This window comes from Beta vulgaris, chromosome 6 (genome assembly GCF_026745355.1).
Source record: "Beta vulgaris subsp. vulgaris cultivar EL10 chromosome 6, EL10.2, whole genome shotgun sequence".
Lineage (NCBI taxonomy): Eukaryota > Viridiplantae > Streptophyta > Magnoliopsida > Caryophyllales > Amaranthaceae > Beta > Beta vulgaris.
Window position 1 is genome coordinate 5,411,140 of NC_079207.1, and position 26,209 is coordinate 5,437,348.

Here is a 26,209-nt window from a genome sequence, read left to right on the forward strand (position 1 = left end):
TCTATGAACAAAATAGAAATTTTATTGAATTTATTTATGATTTCTAATATTATAATTTTTTAATTGATTTTTGAATTAAGTACAGTACTTTATAAATTATAAAGAAAGTGGACACTTTGATTTCAAGTCAATTTTTTTATAGGTTGTAGTTTGTAAGTGAATTTTTAAGTTTTTATAAAGTTTCCTCATTTTAGTAATTTGCATAACGTAAATTATGCAATTTTATGATTTTAGTTGACTTGTGAGTGATTGTTATAATTATATTTTTGGTATTTTTGTTTGAAGCCCCCTTTGATTTGTAAGTGAATTTGTAATTTAGTATAGGAAAGGGGGACAAAATAGACATTTCAAAAAAGGACACCGTTGCTCCCCCTTCCCTTCTATAATAGAGATAGAGATATAAAACACTATTTTTTAAATTGAGACACGCATCTCGTCCATATAAGACTACTAACAAAGTCACTATAGTTGGCTTGGAAGTTGGAACCGATTGCGCAAACCCCGAACGCGACATCATATTTCCGGGCAACTGTACTGGTACAATCTTCCCGCTAAAACTGTAGTGAAACCCTAGCTTTACTACGAAATCATTTTCAACAAAATCTGAGATCTCTCAACATCAGACAAGAAAATTAACATTCAATCTCTCTCTTACTATCTAGATTGATGAATACTACTGTTAATTCACCACTTCCTGATGCATTCATCAAATTCCTCAACGAAAATGGATTAGATCCTTCAATCTACACTTCCAGCGATTCTCTCCCGCGTTATATTAGGTATTCCTCATTCAATTCTTTCAACTCTTAATAACATATTGACATGGATTACCTTATAATTAGTGTGATTGTGTGAGTTTATCTTAATTTCATCGTATGATTGTTCGATTAAAACAGGCTAAAGCCTGGTTGTGAGGCGGATATTGATGCAATTGAAGCTGAGTTTAAGTGCAAATTAAATGAATTGTGTTGGTTGAAAAGTTTTTATTCTCTCCCACCCCATCTTCAGATTGCCAATTCCAAGGCTTATCAGGATGCCAAGGTTTGTGTTACGTTATGCATTATGTTTATACTTCATAACAGTTAGCATTACTACAGAAAATCTCATATAAGACGGACTTACAATAGTTCGGGTGCAAATTAATTGAACATGTGATGGTTTATGACAACCCGCGTTCCTCTTTTAGGATGTGTTCTCGTCACCTATGTTACTCAGACACGGATTGAGTATCTCCATGGATACGGGTGTCCAAGTGTCCGATTCGGCTATTTTGTTGAAAAAGGTCAAGTTTTTAGTTTAAAATGAAGTATCCAAGTAAAGTGTTGTGTCGGGACATGACACCCTGTTTTTGAGGTAAATGAAGGTGTCGGTGTAACACTGCTCGTCACCTTATTTTCGATTGTTTTAGAAAATTGGTTTATATAAGTTGAATTCAAGGCCAATAGGTTTAGATAAGTCAATTTAAGGTCCTATAAGTGTAGATTAGGGCTAAAATAAGGTCGGGAAAGTTCCAATAAGGTCCAATAAGTTCCAATGTGTTTAGATAAAGTAATATGAATTTAGATGACAACACAATATATAAGTGAAATTCAGATGAAGAGAACACTACATTAGTTGATAATACCATTTGCTTTCTTCTTCCACACATTGCACAACGTGTTGTACTTATAACGCTGGCCGCTTTTAATGCATTACAATTTTCTGTTGCTATTGCAATAATTCTTTCATCCTTCCATTACAATACCAAGATGTTCTTAATCATAAATTTGGCTCTTTTGTTTCCATATGTGTGTTTTTCTACGTTCAATAAATTTGGTTTAGATGTCGTCCCTTGCTGCCTATTGCACAATCATTTGAAAGCATGCTTTTGTTTCTCTTTTAGGTTTATGGAATTGATGCTGCTTCAGGGGCTGCTGTCCGTTCTTTGAATATTGTACCAGGAGACCATATCCTCGATCTTTGTGCTGCTCCTGGTAACCACATTTGTCTTTTACTATTACAATCGCGTACTTCGTTGGGTAACATTGTAAGCTGATAAGAGACAACGACTTCCTATTCTAGTAGCATCATAGCCGTATAACACTAGAACTTCTGCTTCTAATATCAGTTCTAATCGTCTAAAATTTAGCCAAGGTATTTCATTTATATCAGGAGTATAAATCATTCATCCTTCTAGAGCATCTTTTGGATAATTTCTTAGATGTCTTGCTTATGTGTTTCTATGAGTTGAAAATTGAAATATAGTGAAGATTCAGCATGTAATTGAACGACTTGTTTGCGTCAATATGTCAGGATTGGCTTGTAGGTTTACATGCGTGGATAACTTGGTTAGAAATGCTTATTGTCTTATTAAAATTTGGAGCCGCAAATTTTAAAACCTTATTTTGCACTTACAGTGGCTTTGATCAACTACTACCCTTTGTTTCAGTATAGACATTCAAAGAAGCGAATGATCCTTATTTGCCATCTGCTAGTCTATGTTAATATCAGAGGATTTATGTTTAATATACACCTGTGTGAGTGATTGCTCAAACATGTCTTTATTGTCTCTTGTTGGCAGGTGCAAAGCTTTGTATGATATTGGATCTTCTTGGTGATTCTGGTTCTGTTACTGGTATTGATGTTGCAAGACATCGTCTAGCAGCTTGCAGAACTATGGTGCAGAAATATTCCCTGGGTGATCGTTGTCGACTCTTAGTTGCTGATGGAACATCATTCTCTCTGATTCCCGCACCAGTTCCTGCGACTTCTAAATTAGGTTAGTGTAGGAATATGATGCTTGCAATTTTATTTATTATACAAGTGGTGAATGGCTGTGTGCAGTGGTGTTCAAATTGTTTTTTTTTTTTTGTACTCAGGTAATGAATCTACATTGGAAAAAGAGGTAGATGTATTCAAGGACTGGACTTCTAAGCGTCTTTGGAAGGAAAGGAAACGAGCTGCAAAAGCAAGGGCAGCTAGTCCGTTACAGTTAACCCTACAGGTCTCTGAACCAGAACTGATATTTTATGGGCAGCATTCTGGAGTCATTGGCTGTACGAGAGATGAATTATTTCAGATTGCTAATGATGATGAGCTCTGTACACGTGGTTATGACAAGGTTATTGTCTTTTCCTGTTCTGGTCCCATTTTTGGTTGGTATGGCTTCTCTAGTTGATTTATGTGTTCTGTATGAGCTTTTCTGTGATGAAAGTTATATTGTTTGTAATTCGTATACGAGTCTACAACCCATGTGTTCTGTATGAGCTTAATTATACAGTTTGAAATGCTCATTTAGCCTTATTTCAATATTTCGAAAGAGTCTAGTATTTAGATGCTTAATTGGAAAGACTACTGACTGGCCTACTACTTTATAGAGAGTAAGAAGTGAAGAACATTGTAGTGAACTTTTTGTCCGTTGGAACCCTAAAGTTGGAAAGTTGGCCATTTGAAATTTTGTCAACTTCGTTTTGACTTCTCTTGTCTTGTGTTTCAAAGCAATGTTATCAACATCAAAGAAAGATATTGCATGGTTTATTTAATAGTTTGATTTCTGTCTGTCTTAGGTCTTGAATCACCCTACATTATTTAACATCATCAGCTTATCAAGCTTCCTCTGTGTTTGCGATCTTGGATTTATGCATTTTGTTTTCATACCATCAATATTCTTTTGCATACTTTTTTAGATTTGCGTCTTTCTGAATGTATGGGAATTTAGAAGCTGCACATAGTTTTCTCTACTCCGTCATTAGAATAATCATAAATCTTGTTGAGCCTTGGCTCTTTGCCGGTTCTTCTTTCTTAAAGCTTTTCAATTTTATATCATCAGGTCCTCGTGGATGCAGAGTGCACTCATGACGGATCAATTAAACATGTTCAGAAATTTGAAAGTTGGGGATGGCAAACACTTCAGCGTCGGGTACTGGATGCAGAGAGAACTGATGACCTGACAAATCTCCAAGTAATTGCTGTATAATTAAAATTCTGTCTTTTAATGGTACTTTTTGTTGACTAGGCTTAGGAAATGCTGTGTGTATCAAATATGTTGGCCACTGTGTTCAATAATATGGCGTTAGATTATCATATATTCATATTTTCCATTTTGTTGCACTAGGCTTTTGAAGTGCTGGGACATGTGCGATTTTTATCTTATAGTCAGGTTCAATACATAACAGTTAATTCGGCATTTATGAATTCAAGAACTGCTTCCTTTTATCTTGAGATTCAAATTTATATTTGTGAGGATGATTCTTGGGAGGAACATCCAAACAAGTAATGCTTGAGCCCAGGACCCATGCTTCCCACCACAGTAAACATTTGGTTCTCCATTATGGTGTGGATAACTCAATTTCAGCCCTGAACTTGAGTGGCCTTGGTGTCTTTAAACCTTTTGTTGTTAATTTTAGTAGTGGGATGAGGAAACCTAAAGTTTGACTGAGATCACTTGAATATGTACTGAATACAATAGTATTAGAAGTTTGGGAGAATTTATTTTCACGTATCTCTTGTTTTCTGCCATGATTTCCTTTGGTCAGTTAGACAGCTGGAAGCCAAAAATTTGAGTCTTGCGGCCATGAAGTAAATTATACTATTACTTCTAGCAGGTTATATTGGATATCAGTCTAATGCCAAGTGGTATTGAAATTTGAAACTGTTAGGGCTCGATTGATTTATTGTTGCTGAGAATGGCGGAAATTTTAACTATATCACTTTTTTTTGCCTGTATTCATTATGTTGAGATCTATTGCTTTTACCCCTTCTTTAACACTTTTTTATCTACTCTTCCCAGTTTCGACTTCTGAGTAATGGTTTTCGATTGCTCAAAGCCGGGGGATCCCTTGTTTACAGCACTTGCAGGTATGCTTGTCCAGCACACTCCAAATTAATATGTAGATATTTGTGCGTTTTAACCTGATTCCTTTCTTTTTGTGGTGTAGCTTGACCATTGCTCAAAACGAAGAAGTGGTTGAGAGGTTCCTTTTGGATAATTCATCTGCTGGTGAGTACCTGTTTCTACCTATGTGCATGTACTTGTAATTTTTGGCATATGCTTGTTTGGAGACAAACAGGCAGGCAAGCTACTATGTAGTCTTATCCAACTTGGAAAAGAAATTGAGTGAGAAATGCGTTACGTAAAGTCTGGTGTTTTGTAGGTCTAGTTTTATTTCATTATCTGATGGTTCTCCCGAATCTTTTAATTTGGAATTATGAAAAGGCTAAATAGAAGAGTAAATATTTCTCACGTCAACCCAAGATGTATCTTCCTCTCCCGGATTTCAAAAGGGAACTTTTGGAACACCAATAGGCATTAAACGAAATAGTTGCTCCATCTTAAAAAACCTGTATGAAACAATTCTTTGGCATGATTAGAGTCCATGAGTGCTTTGTGTAAATGTCAGTAATATACTTTGTTTCTTTTTTCAAAAAATGGTTCCAATGCAAAGTCTTCTTATCCATGCAGACTTGCAAGAAATAGATGATTCCCACACTTGGCCGTGCAAGAGTGGTCGGATACCTAAGACGCTGAGATTTGATCCTGTAACATCCCAAACTAGCGGGTTATTCGTTGCCAAATTCACGAAGCTCCGAACCTAACTAGGAGGTGGTTCCTTGAGGTAAACATGAGAATTGAGACAGGTAGAAAACATATGATTGATGTGATTAAAAGAAACATGGGAAATCCATGAGAAATTTATATTCTTCTACAGTCGGATCACTCATTGATTTAGAAAGATCGACCAGGTCACAAATTTCATCCGGCTCAAACCTTCCTCTCCTCCTCTAAAAGGATGGATTGTGTTGGCATTCCTGTGTGGATGTCAATCTAGATTTAAGTTTCCATGTCATCCCAAAAAAGAATTTTGTCTTGAAGAATCCATTGGTCTACCAGGTGGTGTCAGTGTACTCATGGCCTCCTTGAGTTGGGAGTGTGTGCGGCGACATTTTGCATAGCTTTTAGTGTTTGAATTTAGTTGAAATGCTACTCGTTCTAAATATTAGATTTTGGTAGAGGTGATAAAATAGTGGGTTCGGGCCGGGCCGGGCCGGGCGTTCCCCCCAAAATTGGCCACTTGACAGGCCTGACCAAATTTCTAGCCAATTTTTGCCCAAAGCCCGCTTTTTAGGGCAAAAATCGGGTTGAGCCAAATTTGAACTAACACATTCATTTTTAGGTTGTCCAAAACACTTTTTAAACAAAAACAAATCGGGCCGAAAAAAATCTTCCCAAGTCGGGGATCACTTCAATCAGGTTGAGATTTGGGTAAGGTAGTACCAATTACCAAACACTAGCTTATAGTTTTTGCTCAAGTTACCAAACTTAGCTTTTAGGTTTGTATGTGCAGAAGTTATTAAAGGTACCTTCAAGGGTAGTATTTGAGTGATTTATTTACTTCACTACTTGGAAGTTGGAACTAGCTAGTTGTGGGCTTGTGGCAACTGGAGAACACCAACATTTATCAACTTGTAGTTGAGTAGTGACAACTTCTAACAGCTGACAATTTCTAGTTGAAACGTGAAAAATTCTAGTTGAAAAGTGACATCTTCTAGTTGAAATGTTGAATAGTCATAACTTCGCCAATAGCTGACAGTTTGTAGAAAACAATGACAAGTGATGTTTGTTTCTGGTACTGAACAATTTTGAACTAAATGTGTGGTACAACAATTATCCTATATGAAGATGGATTAGGCATTGGGAGTTTTTGAGATTCATAATGCTATTGTCTGGTCATAAAAATTACAAAGTGAATATACATGCTTTAAGTAATTTTTACTAGGGTTAGCTTGTTTTTGTTAAACTTAATTTTCCTAATACTTTTATTTCGCTGGACATTTTGTTGAACATGTATAATAATAATAAAATGAAATAATATTAACAATAAAATATAGAACTATATTAGCAAAATAATGATATGATAACAATAATTATAGCAATAACAACAATAATAATATTCTTATATTTATATTCTTCTTATAATTATTACTACAAAGTCTCCATTATAACAACAATGAGAGAATTGAGTATATTGTGATTTTTATTCCCTACATATTAAGAGGTACGTAAAAAAGGAGAATCTCGTATAATTTTGAGTTAATCTTAATTTTTTTGAACTCAACTTAATTTTGCTAATCTTAACCTATTTTTGCTGAACTTAATTTATTTTTGTTGAACTTATATTTGTTGAACTTAATCTTTTTTGTACTTGAATTTAATTTAATAAGTTGTGGAGAATAGACGTTTAAGAGATATGTAACTTGTAAGGTATAATTAGCTTACTTCATGTTGCTAATGAGTCAGGTAAAGTTGTTGGTGGCGTGCACTACTGGCTACTGCCCTTCGTGCTCCTTGTGAAGACTTTTGGAGTGCCCTGCATTTTTCTCTACTTTGCATTAATGATAAATTTTTGACTAAAACTTTAGAACGATCCTGTATTTAAAAAAAAAAAAAGAAACTTCAATGCTCTCATATATTCAAAAAGCTAAACTTTATGTTATTGTATGGTTTATTAGCTATTACGCATCCGAAAAAGAATATCAGGAAAGAAGATTTTCTTGCATAAATGCATCCATAATGTGATAATGATTAAGGCTTCGTTTGGTTGGGTGTAAAAGATTTTCACCGTAAAATGATTTTCATGGAAAATAATTTACAATAGAAAGCACAATTCCAAAATTAGTTTTTCGTTGTTTGGTTCCATACTTCCATGTAAGAAAAATGATGAAAAGAAAGGAAAATGAAAGGAAAAGTAAGGAAGGAATAAGAGGAGTGTACAAGATAGATAAGTAAAAAAAAAAAGGAAGGAAAACAGTTTTCCTTCATTTTGAATGGAAAATGGTTTTCCATCCTTGAGAGAGCAATTATATTCCTAGGGAAAATAGTTTTGCACTTCTTTGCAAATCAAATAATGTAAAATTGAAAATAGAGGAAAACAATTTTCAAGGAAAATGTTTTACTCCCCAACAAACGGAGGCTAAATAAGAATTAGAAGAGTTTTTACCTTATCATTCAATTGTTTTTAGACTTTAGTACCTTAAGATCGTTGAAAAGCTAGAAACATCAAAATAAAAAATAAATTTGTTCCCTTGTTTTTAGATTAGACAATAAACATGATTATTATAAGTTTACAATAAACATGAATATTATAAATGTTTGGTAAGATAGTAAAAAAAAAAAAATAATAGTGTTTGGTAAGATAGTAATGTAAGTAGCTTTTAGTGGTCAAGTAGTGTAGGGCTGACAATGGGTCGGGTTGGGTCAAGATCAGGTTGGGTTGGTGGGTTGCAAATAACAGTAGGCAGCAAATTAAAATTAAGTCATTATATAACCATATGATAATATTGTTCAAAATCAACATAACTCTTGTTCAGAATCAACACAAATGTTCAAAATTAACGCATTACAACTTCGTAAGCAATTGTTCAACCTTAAGTGTAATGACTAAGTCACAATGAGCAAGAGCAATAGAGGACTCCAAATTTTTTTAGGAATTTTTTTAGCTTGTTTTTTCATAAATGGGTTAGGTGGCTCAAAATCAGACTGGAATTTTCAACCTGACCCAACCCATTTAATTAAACGGGTTGGGTTAGGTCAGGTCGACCCATTTAATTAAACGGGTTCAAATTTTTGATCTAACCCATTATTAATGGGTTGGGTTCGAGTCAGGTTGACGGGTTGGGTAATATTTTGCCAGCTCTAAAGTAGTGTTTTAGTAGTGTTTGTCAAAAGCTACAATTTGTAGCTTTTGTGATAGCATTTAGTGGTATATAAATTATATATTAAAGTTTTTTTGAGTTTTCAACTAGTTATCTGTATAAATTACTATTTTTTTATTGATGAAATTCATATTTATTGAATAAAAGTGGTTTTTTTTACTGATGAAGAGAACAGCCCCTAAATCAAAACTGCCAGCAGTGCTTGGTAACTAATATGTTAAACACAGGGCATTATCCGTGCCAATAACTGCTTCAGTTTTGGTAAATAGTTCGAAAAACACAGGGCATTTCTGGACTTGTTTTGAAGCCTATAAGTGCACGGGTATCAACTTTTAAGTTCTGAAAATGGCAATGTATACCACCTTGTCCAGTGCTGTTAATTTCTTCTTTTCTCTAACACTTCGCAAACTCTTCAAAGTTCCAAGATATATGCATAGGAAAAATAGCACTCCCCTTAATTCTTTTCAACTTAAGCTTCAAAGAAACCCTTCGGTTGTTGGGTTACTATCAAATGAGCTATTCTCTAGTAGTGATGATGATAAGACCTTGATCTTTAACGTGGAAGAAACATTGTTGAAATCATCTTCTTTGTTTCCTTACTTTATGCTCGTCGCGTTTGAAGCCGGAAGTCTTCTTAGGGCATTGCTACTCCTTATTATGTACCCTTTTATATGCTTGTTTAGCAGAGAAATGGGGTTGAAGATAATGGTAATGGTTTGCTTCTTTGGGATTAAAAAAGATGGTTTCATGGTGGGAAGGGCAGTTTTGCCGAAGTTTTTTCTTGAAGATGTTGGGTTAGAAGGGTTTGAAGTTGTGAAAAAGTGTAAGAGGAAAGTGGGTGTGAGTGACTTGCCTCATGTGATGATCGAAAGTTTTGTAAGTGATTATTTAGAGGTTGACTATGTTGTTGGAAAGGAGTTAAAGGTATATGGTGGATATTTTACTGGTTTAATGGAAGATAATAGGGAGATAGATGTGATTGATCTTGAGAACATTTTGGGAGAGGGTGAAATTATGGGTTCCACAGTTTTTGGAATCAATGGCACCAAAGCATCCATAAAACATCCATTTTTCTCCTTATGTAAGGTAAGCTTTTGGATATATATTTAGACTAATCCCTTTTTCTACTATTCTGCAATCAAATATTCTCATCATTTTATCCAAAAATCTAATCATTTCTAGTTTCATGTTCAGGGGCGGTTCAAATATTATTGTGTAACGAAGATGAAATTAGGCCTTTTATAAAAGTAAAAATACATATATTTTAAATTATAAAATGATAAAATAATCACATATCAAAATCAGATTTCTACAATGAAAAATATCTAAATTTAATTGAAACACATTTATAACATACAAAAACTACTAATACAAAAAGTAGTATTTGGGGCTCTAAATTTCCAGAAGTCCTTGGCGATCGCCTATGTCGCTTCATGCATGATGCATTTATGAATTTGACTGATTTAAGACTCGAGCCAAATGTATATTATTAAGGGGAATATAGAATTTGCTATGGATTTATAGTAGTGGTAACTTCTATAAATCCCAGAGCTTCTGAGTTCAGGTCATAGCATGCTCCAATTCTCTATTCGATATTAGAAAATTTCGAGATTCAATAGCAATTTATGTAATTCAGGCACCAGGTGAAGAGGTATTTTTAAAGTAGTATGGATATCATAGATTGATAAACATATTGTAGTGAATGGGCAATGGAATTTTTTTTCTTTCTATTTCCAGTGTAATTGATTTTCCCAAATAAAAATACAATAACAAGTTTATATATATTTCGAACTACCAAATAATCAGATAGATAACTAACCTTTTTCTTTGAATATGTTGCAGGAAATTCATTTAACAAGTGAAGAAATGAAGAGAAAATGGCAATATCTTCCAAGTGAAAGCTACCCAAAACCTTTGATATTTCATGATGGAAGGTTGGCTTTCAGACCAACACCAATGTCCACTTTAGCCCTATTTCTGTGGCTACCTTTTGGAATTATTCTTGCCATTTTTAGAGTTATTATTGGTGCATCCCTTCCCCATAAAATAGCAACTCCAATTCTATATTTCAGTGGTGTAAGGGTTATATCCTTTACAGCACACCCCACCATCCTTCCAACAACTTCAGACTCTATATCCTCATCTAAGGGTGGGAAATCATCCAAGGGTCAACTATATGCTTGCAACCATCGGACATTGTTGGACCCAGTCACCCTCTCCCATGCTCTTCAGAAGCCACTTACTGTAGTCACCTACAGCCTGAGTTGGGTATCAGAGATCTTAGCGCCAGTCAAAACTGTCCGATTGACACGAAACCGTGATAAAGATGCGATCATGATGGAGAAGCTCCTAAATCAAGGGAATTTGGTGGTTCTTCCTGAAGGTACCACTTGTAGGGAACCATATCTCTTAAGGTTTAGTCCCTTGTTTGTTGAGATGAATGATCAAATCATCCCTGTGGCGGTAGACTGTCATGTAACCATGTTTTATGGAACTACTGCTAGTGGTCTTAAATGCTTAGATCCTATTTTCTTTCTCATGAATCCTCGCCCTAGCTACACTGTCCAATTGCTCGAAGCCGTCTCCAGCTTGTCCATGTGTCGAGATCTAAGCCAGTCGGCGTTTGATGTGGCCAATCATGTTCAGAGAGAGATTGGAGAGGCTCTTGACTTTCAGTGCACCAAACTTACTAGGAAGGATAAGTATTTAACTTTGGCTGGTAATAATGGAGTTGTTAGTTAGAACTAGCATGTACACTTACTAGCAATATCATTACTAGGAATTAGGATCAATAGTCTTACTTCTCGTGTTAAAAGTTTCAATCTCAAAGTTATGTAGGTATATTCCCTCTCGTATTAGTCGTGTTTTTAAAAAGTGTATGTATGAGGCAAGGAAAAATTAGAAATTATTTGTGAGAAATTGTGACTTTGTTTCTACTCTCTTCTCCTGCTTTGCAAATATGTCATTTTTTATGTGTTCTCTAATTATTTTCTTAAACAAATTGGCCAAATAATTTGAAAATTAATTTGTCCATCTAGAACTTCCCATCTTTATTAGAGCATCAACAATTATATATTGAAATTTCATGTTTGATTAATTGATTCTCATTTATGTAACAAGTTTAATCTCCCATTGCCATTTAGAAATCCAATCTCTAATTTTTGTCATAATAAAACCAATTCATTAACAAAGAGTGATATGACAATATATAAAATAAATTGAGTTTTTTTTACATAGTATCATTGTGTTTTACAAAATTTTACGTTATACTTTTAATAATTCATGAATTTTACACATTGCATCCCTAAATTTTTTAAATGTTAGATATAATACTCTTACACATAATGCCAAGCAATATATTTTTGGTTTGGATTTAGTAGATTTTTTTTCTTTGCTATTGTGCATCTATTGTAGGTATTGTACGTATGATTTTGATTGATGAAAAATAGGTTCTCTTGGAACCTCTTCTAAAAAAAAAAACTGAATAGAGGTGATCATGGGCCGGGCTGCGGCCAAAAAAATTTACCCGTTGGTCGGGCCGGGCCTAAATTGCGGGCCAAATTTTTGTGTCCAAAGCCCGCTATTTCGGGCCTAAATTAGCGGGCTTTTGCGGGCCAAAACGGGCCGAGCCAAAAAAATAGACTAAAAAGTCGTTTTTGGCTTGCCCAAAGTCCACCAAAAGCAGAAAAAATACGGACGAACCGAAAAATTCAGCCCTAAACCCGGCCCAAAAACGAGCCGGGATGGGCCCGCGGACCAGGCCAAAATGATCACCTCTAAGATAACATTCCACTTTACACAATAATAAAGAGTTTTTTTATGGAGTATATATTCCTCCGTCTTTTAAATTCTCTGTTGTATCCTTTATGTTATTTTGTTCTATATAATACCCTTCTTTTTAATTTCTTTTCATGTACCCTACCCTTAAGTCAAAGTTAAATTGACTATTAGGTTCTTTATTTCCCAACATTTAGAGGGAAATTTTTTTTACAAAATTTTACTTACAGGTTCATTATTGCTTCTATAAATATGAAGTTTTCAGAATTTCTTTAAAAGATGAAGGATCTAGAAGCAGAAATTTGAAGTTAGAGGAGAAACATTCATAAATCATGATGTTTCAGATAGTAGTAGAGTTGGTGGGCAATTATATTTTCAGTCTCGTATTAACGCTGTAATGAATAAAGAATAACAAGGGCATCGTAGAAAAAATTTAAAAGTTGGAGTGTCATATAAAAATAGAGATACAACGTAATTATTTTTAAATCACAGTCCTAGAGCTAATAAATAGGTCTGATCAGGTTGAGTTCACATTGGGTATACAAGTTAGAAGGTTGGCTCCGTGTAACCCGACTCATTTGTTTAAATATGTAAAGTATCTTCGACTAATCAAACCCGTTTATTAAACATGTCGGGTTCAGGTTGACCTAATTACCACTTTTATCACATATATGTGATATTTCAATCCAACAAGTTTTAAACGAAAACGAATTATAATGATAGTTAGATTAACATCGAATATTGCATACAAAAATATCACACAAATTAAATTCAACAATGTCATTATGGTATGTAATCCATTAAGATAAAACAAATTGTCGTATTGCGTTTAGATGCACGAGTTCAACCCAAACCTAATTCATTTATTAAACAAATCGTGTTACATCAACTTATTTACTTAAAGGGGAGTTTGGTTCATATAGTGGTATGGGTTTGGAATCAGGAATGAAACCAAGGTGGTATAGGTTTGGAACTTGATACCTGATACCATGTGTTTGGTTTTATTTGGGAATGAATTTCTTTCTTCTATTTGATACCTTGAGGTATTGGTATGAGTCATACCCACCTACCCCTTGGATTTCTAAACCTCATACGACATACCTTAGGGGGCGTTTGGTTCACATAGTGGTATATGTTTGGAATCAGGAATGAAATCAAGGTGGCATAGGTTTGGAACTTGATACCTGATACTATGTGTTTGGTTTTATTTGGGAATGAATTTTTTTTTTCTATTTAATACCGCCAAACCCAGCTCCCCCATTGGGTTTCTAAACCCTATACCTTATGGGTTTGAGGTATGGGTTTTAAATTTATAAAATTATTAAACAAACACTAAGTATGTGTTTTGCTCATTCTAAACCCATACCTCATACCAAAATGATATGAACCAAACACTCCCTTATAGGTTTGAGGTATTGGTTTTAAATCTTTTAATTTTATAAACAAACACTATATATGGGTTTGCTCATTCTAAACCCATACCCCGTACCAAAGTCATATGAATCAAACGTCCTCTAAATAGGATTGAAATCTTAATCTAAACGACTAAACCTACTAATTTCGTGTCGGGTTGTCGAGTCGTGTCCTCAGTCCTCTATTAGTCTCATGGATCACAAACAAGCATAGCCTTACAGGACGAAGGGGCCAACACATTGACACAAACACAACGTGTAATCAAAGAAGGAGGAAAAGAGAGAAAGGCGGTAATCCTTAACAATGGAGCAAATTCCAAAACCTTCAAATTTGAGATGGAAAATTCTTCGCCAAGCCCTTCTTTGGAAAACATTTGCAGATGAATCGCAATCTCAATCACAAGAAATCATCAATCACATTTCCAGAAAAGGAAAAGAAAATCAAAGCTTTAATTTGATTCCATGTCAACTTCACCCAATTTCCAGCACTAATTCTGATGTTGAGGGTTTAACAAGGGATGTTTGTTATTCTTACTCTTTACCCACTTCAAATCCTACTCATAATCTCCTTCTTTTGTGAGTTTTATTTCTTCCCACTTTTAAATTCTACTTTCTAATTGTACTAATATATTGTTTGATGCTAATTTTATAAAATTGTATATGAATGCAATGTTAATGCTGTTAGATATGAAGAAATTATAGTTTTGGTTGATCATAGTATCCACTTATTGTGACGTTTTCATAGAAGGGAAGTGACTCACTTAATGAAAAACGGAGGAAATATGAAGTAGTATATATGCCTATGCAATTGCAAATCAAACCTCTTAAGAAATTCCTCACCAGTGTTACCTAATTCGCCCAAAATGGGCCAAAAATGAACCAAACCCGACCATAGTTTGCTTTTCTCAATTCGCGGGGGAATTAAGGAATTGGGTAATACTGTTCCTTACTAATTTGCAGATGTTTTCATGTATAACATTAGATGCTAGATGTAAAATGAATTGATTCAATTGATACTTCACAAGAATAACAAACATAAAATGGTTGATGAGTAGTGATGATTTCATTGAACTTAATCCGTCGTAGTCAATGCGTAAATGGTTGCTAATTAGTCACGAGTTGTGAGCTAACCATGTCATTTAACTTGTATGAGAGTAATAATTTTTGCATATTGATTTGGCAGTCAAAGGAGAGACAACTGTGCTAGTATCAGTGATTTTGAAATCTGCAACAAGTATGACATTGACAACACTGGCCTAGTATGTAAGTCATCATAGTCATTAATGATCTCGTTTATATTTTGTTAAATTGTGTTTGCCTTCTCAACTGACAGTCATGCCTGAGGCTAATTGTAGATTTTGTACATGAAGAGGTGAACACATGTTTGAAGATGAGAGTATAAAGAAATATGTTATTTATGATATATTTGCCCGTGTTTGATAAGGTATTTTGCTTTTGTATGACAAGAATACACTGATTTCTGGGATGAGATGGTGAATATATATTTTGTTCGCTGTGGTTAGGATTGTCATGAATTGGAATTGACATGTATAAATAAGAACCCTGTGACTCTGTAACCTTCCGTAGATACCATGCAACTTGCTGTAGATCTTGTTAATATTTTTTTGATAATGTCCTTCGACAAATGGTTTTCTGCCAGCTTCTTAATTTTTTTTGGCCTTTTTATGTAGTCAAATAGCCAAAATTATGTTCGGTAAATGACTTTGTATTCAGTTTCAGCCAATTGGTTTTTATTCGAAAGTTGGTTGTTTAGCATAGTAATACCAAACAACCACCTTATACCAAACATCTTTATGAGCATCTAAACACTACCAGCTGACTCAGACAACCAATACAAAGTACAAACAACTTGTCAAATTAGCCAAGTGAAACAACCAGCAGCTAATTGCCCACCCTGGCCAATATTTTCAGTTCCTCAAAGCTAAATGCACTTTACTCGGTAAAGAGCAATGACATTGAAAACATGAAGCAGTTACCTGGTAAGCCTAAGAATATTGGAGTATGCTCTAGGCCTCTAGTTATGTATATGCCATTGTCTCTTTCAGCGTGTACCTACACTTTCCATATTGGTCTCTTTGGCTGTATCTGCATGTTAATGTTTGCATTATATGAAGTTTGGTTGTATTTGCTTGTTAATGTTTGTACTTTCGTGTTAATTTTGCCTTGTTTATGTTGTAGTTGTATTTAAATGCTTGTCAAACTTTGTGTAACATTGTCCTTTAGGTCCATGGCCTTCTGAGGAGGTCCTTGCATATTATTGCTTGTCACATGCAGACATGTTCAGGTATGTAAAGCCTTCCTTCCCCTCCCAAGATTACTGTTTTGCAGATAAAATTATATTTGGTGGCAGCTAAAAATACTCTAGGCTCCCTATATATGTAATTTGTTGTCTTTTGTTCTTCTCAGGTCAAAATCAGTTATTGAGCTAGGTGCAGGATACGGATTAGCAGGCTTAATTATTGCTGCTACCTCCGAGGCATCTGAAGTTATGATAACAGATGGAAATCCACAAGTAGTTGAATGTATCCTTTTGATGAGGTTATTCATAGCATCACGCCATCAACTGTTACTTTCTATTATAGCCTGTAGGTTTGTTTATTTAGTTCCTCCGCTTGATTAGTTTGTTTTTCATTTTGTGAGATATGTACTGGATTTCTTTGATCAGGGCTAATCTGAGAATGTAATTTAATGCACTCAGAATATTTATGCATTGATACTTAATAGTATCAAGTGATTTTTGATGCTTATTAAGTAGCAGGCAGTGTTTATTTATGAGGCAGGAGTGTGTTTGCCAATATGATTATCCTTCTTTCTATGTAATCTAGTTCTACTGGAAAAAAACTCCAAGAGATGGTTACAAAGTCATAACCTTTTAAATTTGCATGCCTCTTCGGCTGCAGATGGCGACCCTATACCCTGCATCAGGTAAGAGCCTTTCTAGAAGCATTTGGATAGTGTTTATGTTGATGGTTAGTATTTGGATGCTTTATGAAGCATCGATGTTTAAGTGATTTAAGTTTGTAACAAATTGTTACGTTTTAGTTCATTGGCATTCTAGTTCTGTTGGTGGTCTGTCACTGAGAAAGTATGAAGGAAACAAAGGCAGATCAAAGTAGAGGAATATGATGATAGGCTGTATTCTAATTGGACAAGGTAAAGCGTATTCAATACCCCATATATAACTATTTTCCAATCAAGGTGGGGCTTTTGCATATGTTTCCCTGTTTTGGCAAGGAACTAAAATTAACATGAAAAATGTAAAATAACCAAAGGTGAAGGAAGTCATGATAGTTCCATTTGAGTCTGGAAGTTGTTTTTTCTCCAATTTCTTATATTTCTTTTGATCATCGCAATTGATAGAATATCGCGAAATTAACTTCCAATTTGTAAAAAGAAGGCCTATTTTCCAATCACTAATGAATCATATGGAGATACCGGCAAGCATCAGTCTTCTCTTAGCTTAATTTTATACATCCCCCCCCCCCCAAAAAAAAAAAAATTCCAATATTGTTCGAGCGGGCAGTCTCTGGCAACAGACACTTGAATAACCTAAACTCAATCCCTATTTTGAGAATTGTAATAATACCATTGTGTTCTAGTTTCTTCATATATAAACAGCACCAGTTAGCTCATAAGTACAAAAAATTATCTGGGTTTTTAATTTATTGGCTACTGCTTCTGTGCTCTGTTTTAGGGTGTGACCTGCATGGGCTTTCCATTTGCAAATTCCTTTTTTTTCCTTCCAAAACTTAACCTACTGATATATGAAAAATCAGTATTATTCTATTATCTTTAAAATTAGAAGCCTTAACAAGCAGATATTCAGCGAAGCACTGCTGCCAATCCTGGAGCTTTTGGGAATACAATTGTAAAGCCTAAATTATTGCACTGGAATCAAGAAGAGATTGTGACATTATCCCATAAATTTGACTACCTTATTGCAAGTGACTGGTATGTATTTCTCGTCTGTTCCTTTGAGGTCCATTGATAAGATACATCATGTGCTGTTTGGTTCTTTTTGTGTGATGAGGTTTGTGATCTGGTATGGGTCTGTCAACCATATAAGTGGATCAAGTTTCACATCTGTGATGAACTGGATATTTGGAACAGTAAATTCAAAGAAGATGAAGATGATTTTGATTGATAATAATGGAAATAACAGAAAATAAAGATAGATTATCAAGTTTTCGAGTGACTTGACACACTCCCAAAGCTAACAACTAAAACGAACTCTCCAATATTTTTCTTTTCTCCTTCCTAACACTAATCCCCTATATTTATAGAGATATTTACTTACTTACTCCCCAAGCCAACCTAATTATATTGTACTACCCATATTACCCCTTCCCCTGAACTAATCTATTACAACATCCTTTTTTGGGAGTAGTGCATATTTATTCTGTCACAGCCTTAATGTTGGTCCATTTATGTTGTTTAGCAGTTTAAGTATGGGTTCCTTTTGTTGAGGCACACCATGCAAATTGGTTAATACCCAGACTTCACTTTTTCTTAATTGAAATTATTGAATACAGGTTGTGATTTGGCTAATAAATCTAACTGTATTGAGTTTCTCGATGACTAGTAACATTTTCTTGGCTAGGTGCCCATCACCTGTGAAAAATGAACCTTGATATGCTATAATTACACATGCTTCTGCATTTGCAACAATCTAATGGTAATTTTCTAGTCGGTCCTTCATTGCATTATTTATTTGTGTGTGGGTTTTTCTGGCAGTACATTCTTCAAGGAATTTCATAAAGACCTGGTTCGAACTGTGAAGTTATTGCTGAAAGAGTCAGGCCCCTCTGAAGCTATATTCTTCAGCCCCAAGAGGGGCGACTCATTGGACAAATTTCTGGAGGAGATTACAGAGGGTGGCTTGCGTTACTGCATATTAGAAAAATATGATGAGAGAGTATGGACGCGTCATGAACAATTTATGAAGGGGGATCAGTCGTGGCCCAACTATGAGGCTGATCACTGCTATCCCTTGTTGCTCAAAGTTTCACGGTGAAGTCTTAGAAACATCTCTGATTTGATCAAATTGTTCGTGTTCTCTCTGCTAAGTGTTTATTGAAGATCTGTTGCATGTTCTTTGGTAGTATTAGTTATCCTCTTTTCTTGGTAGTTTGTGGGAGTTCTGCTAATAATAGTAAGTGATGCCTTTTGAAGCTGCAGTTGTGACTGATATCTGAAATTAAAAAAAAGTCGCTCTGGCTGTTTATTATACTCGTTAAGCATCTCTCAGATGCCATACACCACTACTTTGTTAAGGCCGTCCCTAGACACCCTCTTAAAGTTTGCCAATAGGTCAGGAGAGCAACCAATATTTTTTTCATCTGCCTTTCCATTTTAATATTGTGATACCTCAAAACTTTTGACTTCTTGGAATTCCTTATCTTCAACATAAAAAAATTTGCACACTAGAAGCCTTTGCATATGTTCGTCCATTACGAAAAAGTGATCCTCGACCAGATATAATGTTAGAATAATGTCAAATAAGAGATTTTAAGTGGCATTCTTTTTTTTTTTTGGCTGAACAAGGTAAGTGGTATTCATACTTGCATGAAATACAACCTTTGGGATTTCCATTAGTTTCACAAAAGAATTTCAGGTAAACCCATCTGACCTAATTCCTAGAATGGATTTTTACAGTTTCTACAATTTTACGCTTTTATCAGAAGTATGTAACTTGCAAGATTCTTTGTTTTATTAATATCTGGGATAGTTATCTTTCTAGTTGAAAGCGAGATACAGTAAGATGATGCTCTCCTATTCGCACCTAAAAAAAGAAGAATTTTTTTTCTCTATCTTCTTGAGAAAAGTTAGGCTGTCTGATTCTCTCTTTTTAGCTATTAATCTTGGTGGTGTCTACATGCATATCAAGTTGGTAAAGAACCAGCTTAGTTCAGCTGGATGAGCATCTTCCTATGGAAGCTTTGGAAGCAATTTGGGGTCATTTGTTTCAGCTCCCACCTTTTATTTCCTATTTCTTTATATGTTCTCTTTCCCTTTTTAGGAGAATGGTAGGTTTACTTTTTGATTCTTTTTACCCCTTTTGCTTTTCAATCATCCTTCAAGACAGCTACATAATTTTATCCTTGCTATTACACTAACCTCTTGGTTATGCATGCACCTTCAATAATCAATACTAGTCGTTATTTATCTATCTTTTCTTGTTTCCCATTATAACCAGAGTTCGACAGCCATCAGCAGTTCCATACTGGGTGGTGGTGGTGGCCTTCTATTTTCAACTATTCTTCCTTTGGACTCTATTTGGAGACGTACCAAAAAATAATCCTGCTTTGGAAATAATCACCTTTATGTTTCAGCTATTTAAAATGGTTGATTAGGGATTTTCTTTGGCGCCCTTAAGCTGTCATCAGTGGTAATGTGAAATTAGATAAGAAACGGTTACCCCGCGGCCACCATAAGCAAATGAGGCACTCTGGATACATGAGGATTCTTATTTGAATTTCTTTAAACCTAATGATCATCTCAGATAGTTTCCCTTTTTATGTGAACAATTAATATGTGGGAGTTTCAATCTAAGATTTTGAAGACATTAAAGTTCAAGCAAGCTCGTAAAAGCCTAAAATATGATATGTTTTTGAGTGAGTTATTTGCATAATTCATCGGTATGATTGACTTTGAATATTCTGTTTCTGATTCTTATGGTTGCATCGTTGGTAGTGGGAAGGAAAAGAGCCTTTTTGTACTGGGATATTTTGCTAATTTCAGCTATTTTGGCAGGAAATGACTATTGCGTTGAAGATTATTGGGATGATTTCAGTTGGGTAATCAGGGAGTTTGAAGGCTTTCCAGCAGATTAGAGCTGTCTGCTTCAAAAGAATGTTGTCATTGGAACATAGATATTTTTACGTATGCCCTCCAAAATCTTTACCACTGAAGCATTATTAATCAGTATTGCTGTGATTGGAATTGGATCCTTTGAGAAAGAGCTGAAAATGAAATTTAGTGTAAACAGGAATGGAAAGATCTTGCTTTTGCTATGACGCTACTTAATTTGCCTCAACCTATGTTGTTATCAGTAGTTGGGTGATAAGATTTCTTCACTTCTAAGTAAAAATGACACTGGCACACCCACGGCCCAACGCGTACAGTAATGTGCTTGCCTTGAGGGCTGAGGTTGTGCTATGCTGTGCTTTTCCAGTGCTCAATTGGGTCGTGCATGCTGTGCTTTTCAGTGCTCGGTTTGGTCGTGCCTCTAGTCCGCCTAGCTTTGTGCGATCTACCTATAAGCATAACACAATTCCCTATCCTTTTACAACTTGTTTGTAGCAAGTTGGGAGTGCTGTTTGTGAAATTTGCAGCAAACGTCCCATGCCTATAGACTATAGTGATAAGGGCGGTTTGTTAAACATCGCTCCAAAACTACTTAAAATTGCCCAAGTTTATTTTTATAGACCATTTTTTACCCTTCCTTTTTTCCACACCACCACCACCCACCACCCCCTGCCATCACCTACCTCCCCAACCACCACCACCTTCGCGTCACCCCCACCACCACTTAAAGCTCGTTGAATTTTTTTTACCAAACGTTCTCCCATGGTAAAAAAAATTCAACGAGCTTTAAGTGGTGGTGGGGGTGACGCGAAGGTGGTGGTGGTTGGGGAGGTTGTGTGCAACGAAGGAAGTGGAGGTGAGGGTGGTAGAGTGAGGTGGGTGGTGGTGGTACGCATGTAGTGTTGAAGAAGGAGAGAGAGGGGGAGGGTGGCGGATGCTGGTGGGTAGCAGAATGTGAATGGTGGTGGTGGCAGGATGTGAATGGTGGTGGAGTGAGGAGGTGGTGGTGGTTTAGGGAAAAAGAAAAAAAAGGTTAGAGATGTGATTTCAATTTTTTGGGACAATTTTAAATGGTTTTTGGGGCGATGAATAAAAGTTTTAACCACTAGAGTAAGTTGTATTTAGTATTATTATCATAAAATATTATATTAATAAATGAAATTCTTTCTTACCTGGCGTAGTCCGGGCCTAATAACTAGTTTTAATATAAAAGTAAACTAGTAACTAAATGAATTTAACTAGTCACCAAAAAAAATTAACCTAGTTACTATTAGGCTAATTTTTTAATATTGGATTTTATTAATTACGTAATTCTAATTTAAAAGTAGGCGGTTTCTTATAAGACAAACTCATATTTAACTTGTCATGTGATCATGTCTTTGATGTTATTATAATTTATAAGTGAAAAGATTTAGAAAGGACAATAAAATAAAAAGTTCCTTAATAAAGGAACCAATAAAGTAATCCGTCATATTAATTGATTGACCGACCAATTCTGGACTTAGAATGAGACTTTGATTCTTGTGGCCTTGTCCCTTGGAATTAAATTATACTAGCCTTCATATGCACGCGATGCGTGCGTTAATTTCAAAATTTATTATTCTATTAGATACTCCATTCGTACTTTATTGATGATTAAATTTAAATGTGAAAAATTCAACAGTTAGATGAATTTAGATATATTAATTCGCTAATGTAAAAAAATAAAAAGGTTATAAACAAGTGATTGTTAACATTAATTTTTTGTGAATGAATATTGAACAGAAAGAAAAAATAATGAGTTGATTTAACTGAATTAAAGAATATCAAAGGTAGTGAATGTTCAGACTTTTCATGTGCACGTTATATATGCCATTTTTTTTATAAGGTATAAATATTTTGTCCATTTAATTTTTGATTGAAGTATTTGATGCATATACCATTTTAAACGTGTTTTAAATGGCAAGTTGGAATGAGAATTTTTAAATGATTTGCTTTTGTAATTTTTTTCATTCCATTAATTAGATCATTAAGGGTATTTGAGTCAATTCAAAATAGGACACCACACCTCCTCCCTTGGCTTATATAATAGAGATTTATAACTAGGGAATATCATTGCATCAGTTCATTTTTTTTAAAATAAAAAATTCTTTTAAATTTGGATATTGAATTAGATTTATCTGTATGAAATTGTCTTTTGGTTAAACAAGGGAATTGTAAATTTGTAGTAATATCTCGGTCTAACTTTCCTCTAAAAAAAATTAAATAGAGGGAAAGTTGGATCCTACTTTACAAGGGGAAAAAATCGAAACCTTAGCTTGTCACAAGGGTGGAAAGAGGTCTCCAATCAACTAGGCCGACCTTGATTCTTTCAAAATGTAATGTGACATTAGTAATTGAAACTGTACTTCTTACCATATGTAGGGGGTGCAAATGAGACGAGACGATTCGCGAGCTACTAGAGATCGACTCGGTCAAAACTCAATGAAAGCTAAAATCGAGCGAGTTAAAAAACTCGATACTGGACTCGAAAACTCGTGAAAGGTTTGAATACCTAATTATGTATATTGAAGTACTTAAATTCGACATACTCCCTACCGTATTGTTGCTTACACCGAGACACTTGCAAACTATTTGAGATCTACTTGGTCAAAACTCAACTCTGTCAAAACTCGATTCAAATGAGCTCGAGTTAACTTGCAATACTAATGAGTCGAGTAGTCGAGCTAGTCCAAACTTGAACTCAGACTAGCATCCTTTACACCTCCAGCCAAATGCACAAACCACAAAGTGATCATTTTATTCACTACTACAAATTGAAATTATAATTTCAGATTACCAAACCCATGACCAAATTATTAAAAAAAAGGTTGGCACAGTTAGAGATTCTGAATCTTCCCAAGTAAGAAAACTTCATTCTCAATGAAGGTGGGTAGTAGACAGATCAAACTGGAATTGAGAAAAGTATTATCTTCCTTTTCTATTATTGATCCATTAAACTTTTTAGGTTACAAAGAATGGGAGCAATCGTACATTTCTCAAAATAGATCTATTTTATCTTTTTAACATCCTCACTTTTCTTACCCCTAAAGCATCTCATCTAGGACGAATCAATAGGCAGCAAAATGGGATCTACTATAAGTTCCTCAAATCACATTAAAAAGAAGAAAAAAAAAAGCAAACTTTTGTACAATCAAAGCCTAAATATTTTACATCAAACAACATAAATTCTGAATTCTAGTGTCATCTCCATCCTTTACCTAAAATCTTCATAGCTCTAATCCAATATCTTGTATCGAGAATGCCGTATTGTAAAAATTGCCCGTGACAGTCCTTTTTAAGTAAAAATATAGTAGTGATGTAGACGAGATTTGAGCCGAAGTCTGTACACTCGTTATCGTCTGTCAAAGGGTGTATAGTGACTAGATTAGTTGTCATCCACGTGAATATGCTTCTTTATAACATTTGAAGGCATCCCAATGATATAAAGATGATCTTCTTTCTTCATCTCTACTACAAGTTGAAAGATGTGGCCAATGAGGTAATGACAATGAACAATAATGCTAATTGTAATCCGAAGGAAGGATGTCTTGTATTTGAAGAGTCTCCAGATGCTAATTTGGCTATCCATGACCCATCTGACATCAATGACCCTGAACCCGAACCTGAACCTGTATCTGAGGATCCTGTACTCGTACTCGTACCTGTTCCTGACCCGGACCCCGTTGTTCCTCCAATGTTGCTTGTTGAAGTATCCGTTGACGATTTTTGACTGCACCAAAAAATGCAATTTTATTAGCTAAAGTGTCTTTTTTATGCCCGTAAAAACATAAAGAGTAACTAGTCCAAAAACAAAACAAAAATCTATTAGTAACTTTTTTTAATCAACAAGGAGAATAATTGTACTGTATATTGTAAAGCTTTTTTCTTTCAACTTAGAAGAATATATTCAAGACTAATCGACCGATTAAAAACAAAATAAATCTACCGTATCTCAGTTTATACTCTTGAAAAAAAAACCTAAAAGCTGATAAGAAACAGTTACACAAAAATATTGGTGCTTAATCTTAGAAGTACTATATAAAACTAAACAAACATATAGTTTTAGATACTTAATCTTTACATATCTAGGCTTTTCAATATATATACTTTTTAATTCTAAAATTTAAAGAAAGTAAAACACAAAAAAGGAAAAAACAAAAATCAACCATTATGAAGATTATTGGCCTTGACCTAGTGGTTAAAATTGAGGTGCTGTGAATGATAGGTCACATATTATGAATAAAAAAATGAAGAGTATTGAATACTATTTCCTTCGTTTCGTTTTAAATGCAACAAGAAGTATTAAAGATGATGGGCGACAATGATGAAAATGAGGCGGTTTACCTTGGAGAAGAGGGACAAAAGGTGATGGTATAATCCCCACCACTGCAAGTAAAGGTACTACTTGCATCATCATATGCGTAACTATACGCTCTCGGACACGCATTCTTAAACGTTTGTGAATACATCGACGGTTTACATGTATCTGGCGTTGCAAATTGCCCACTACAACAATATTCCGGGCTACCAAAAGCCTCACACGCACTTCTACACGCACCACCACCTTCCGCCTTCAGCTCATTAGGGCACCGCAAGTTCAGGTCTACCACGCATCCAGTGGATTGACACCCACCTGACCCTCCAGTTGATTCCACAATCATAGGGAGATTGTACCCATCTACTAGGCTTACGTCGTAGAAATCTTGCCCACCACTACCATTAAGGGTGAACTCTGCTAAGGTAGCTGGTGGCGTCGCACCGCTACCATTGCACTCTATTGTGCCTGATCCGCAGTCTCCTGTACTGCATGAGCCTTGACCTGTACTATCAAAAGTGCAACCAGACCTTCCCCAAAACCGACCTGACCAACCTGCTGGAGCCTGAAAGGTTCGAGTTCCACCATGTTGGAGCTCGAACCCTGTGCTATCTAGCTTAGGGCTACTAGCTCCTGCTAGTAGCCCTGGCCAAACTGTATAATCACATCTGTTTACAAATGTGAACGTGGTACCTAAGACATAAACACTACACAACATTAATAATACTAGTTTGAGTAGTATTTTTGTGTACAACTTTGAGAAATTCATCTTGTGTTGTTAAACAAAAGAATGAATGAACTCTATGTAGTAATATGAAATAAGAAATGGAGATATGTGGTTGCTAAAGTTTATAAGGAATATATGGGAATAAAATGAAATGGACCTTCCTAATATGGAATAATGGAGAGAGAAAAATGAGGAAAATGTTGGGAGAAGTGAAGGGGGAATCTTAATGATAATGGGTTGGGTGGTTTATATATATATAGAGAGAGCTATGAGATTGGTGCAACAGTGATAGACCGCCTCATGTGGGGCATCACCGCCCTAATCAAAAGTGTCTTATTTTAATTAAAATTTGATTAATTTAAAGATTAATGGAATAACTATGATTTGTTGTTTACTAATTACTACTAGTAGTATTAAATAAGTAATGTCAAAGTTGTG

The 26,209-nt window shown here is 35.1% G+C and overlaps 3 protein-coding genes across 11 annotated transcripts; 2 read left to right on the forward strand and 1 right to left on the reverse strand.

The window, feature by feature from the left end:
• The first annotated feature begins 447 nt into the window (after nucleotides 1-447).
• On the forward strand, nucleotides 448-11,627 carry LOC104895183 (probable glycerol-3-phosphate acyltransferase 3). Of its 7 annotated transcripts, XM_057395541.1 has the most exons (11): nucleotides 448-537; nucleotides 663-779; nucleotides 897-1,041; nucleotides 1,883-1,973; nucleotides 2,561-2,758; nucleotides 2,859-3,100; nucleotides 3,809-3,949; nucleotides 4,769-4,836; nucleotides 4,917-4,978; nucleotides 5,441-5,594; nucleotides 10,534-10,673. In XM_057395541.1, the coding sequence occupies exons 2-10, from the start codon at nucleotides 667-669 to the stop codon at nucleotides 5,572-5,574; spliced, it is 1,194 nt and encodes a 397-aa protein (XP_057251524.1). In that variant the 5' UTR covers nucleotides 448-537; nucleotides 663-666; the 3' UTR covers nucleotides 5,575-5,594; nucleotides 10,534-10,673. The 7 variants fall into 7 exon arrangements, 5 of the variants coding, with proteins under 5 accessions (XP_057251524.1, XP_057251523.1, XP_010679919.3 ...); XM_057395540.1 differs by having other exon boundaries at nucleotides 465-779; XM_010681617.4 differs by having other exon boundaries at nucleotides 466-779; nucleotides 3,809-3,940.
• Nucleotides 11,628-14,052: 2,425 nt separating this feature from the next.
• Nucleotides 14,053-20,937, forward strand: LOC104895184 (calmodulin-lysine N-methyltransferase). 3 transcript variants are annotated; one of them, XM_010681620.4, is made up of 7 exons: nucleotides 14,053-14,456; nucleotides 15,064-15,143; nucleotides 16,125-16,185; nucleotides 16,308-16,423; nucleotides 17,720-17,852; nucleotides 18,636-18,947; nucleotides 20,655-20,937. In XM_010681620.4, exons 1-6 carry the CDS (start codon nucleotides 14,185-14,187, stop codon nucleotides 18,913-18,915), a joined length of 942 nt encoding a protein of 313 aa, XP_010679922.1. In that variant the 5' UTR covers nucleotides 14,053-14,184; the 3' UTR covers nucleotides 18,916-18,947; nucleotides 20,655-20,937. The 3 variants fall into 3 exon arrangements, with proteins under 3 accessions (XP_010679922.1, XP_057251492.1, XP_010679921.1); XM_010681619.4 differs by having other exon boundaries at nucleotides 14,055-14,456; nucleotides 18,636-18,911; XM_057395509.1 differs by having other exon boundaries at nucleotides 18,636-20,937.
• Nucleotides 20,938-23,642: 2,705 nt separating this feature from the next.
• Nucleotides 23,643-26,005, reverse strand: LOC104895185 (thaumatin-like protein 1). Its single transcript, XM_010681621.4, has 2 exons — nucleotides 25,074-26,005; nucleotides 23,643-24,459 (listed from the first exon to the last, which is right to left on the reverse strand). Exons 1-2 carry the CDS (start codon nucleotides 25,811-25,813, stop codon nucleotides 24,201-24,203), a joined length of 999 nt encoding a protein of 332 aa, XP_010679923.2. The 5' UTR covers nucleotides 25,814-26,005; the 3' UTR covers nucleotides 23,643-24,200.
• Nucleotides 26,006-26,209: the final 204 nt, after the last annotated feature.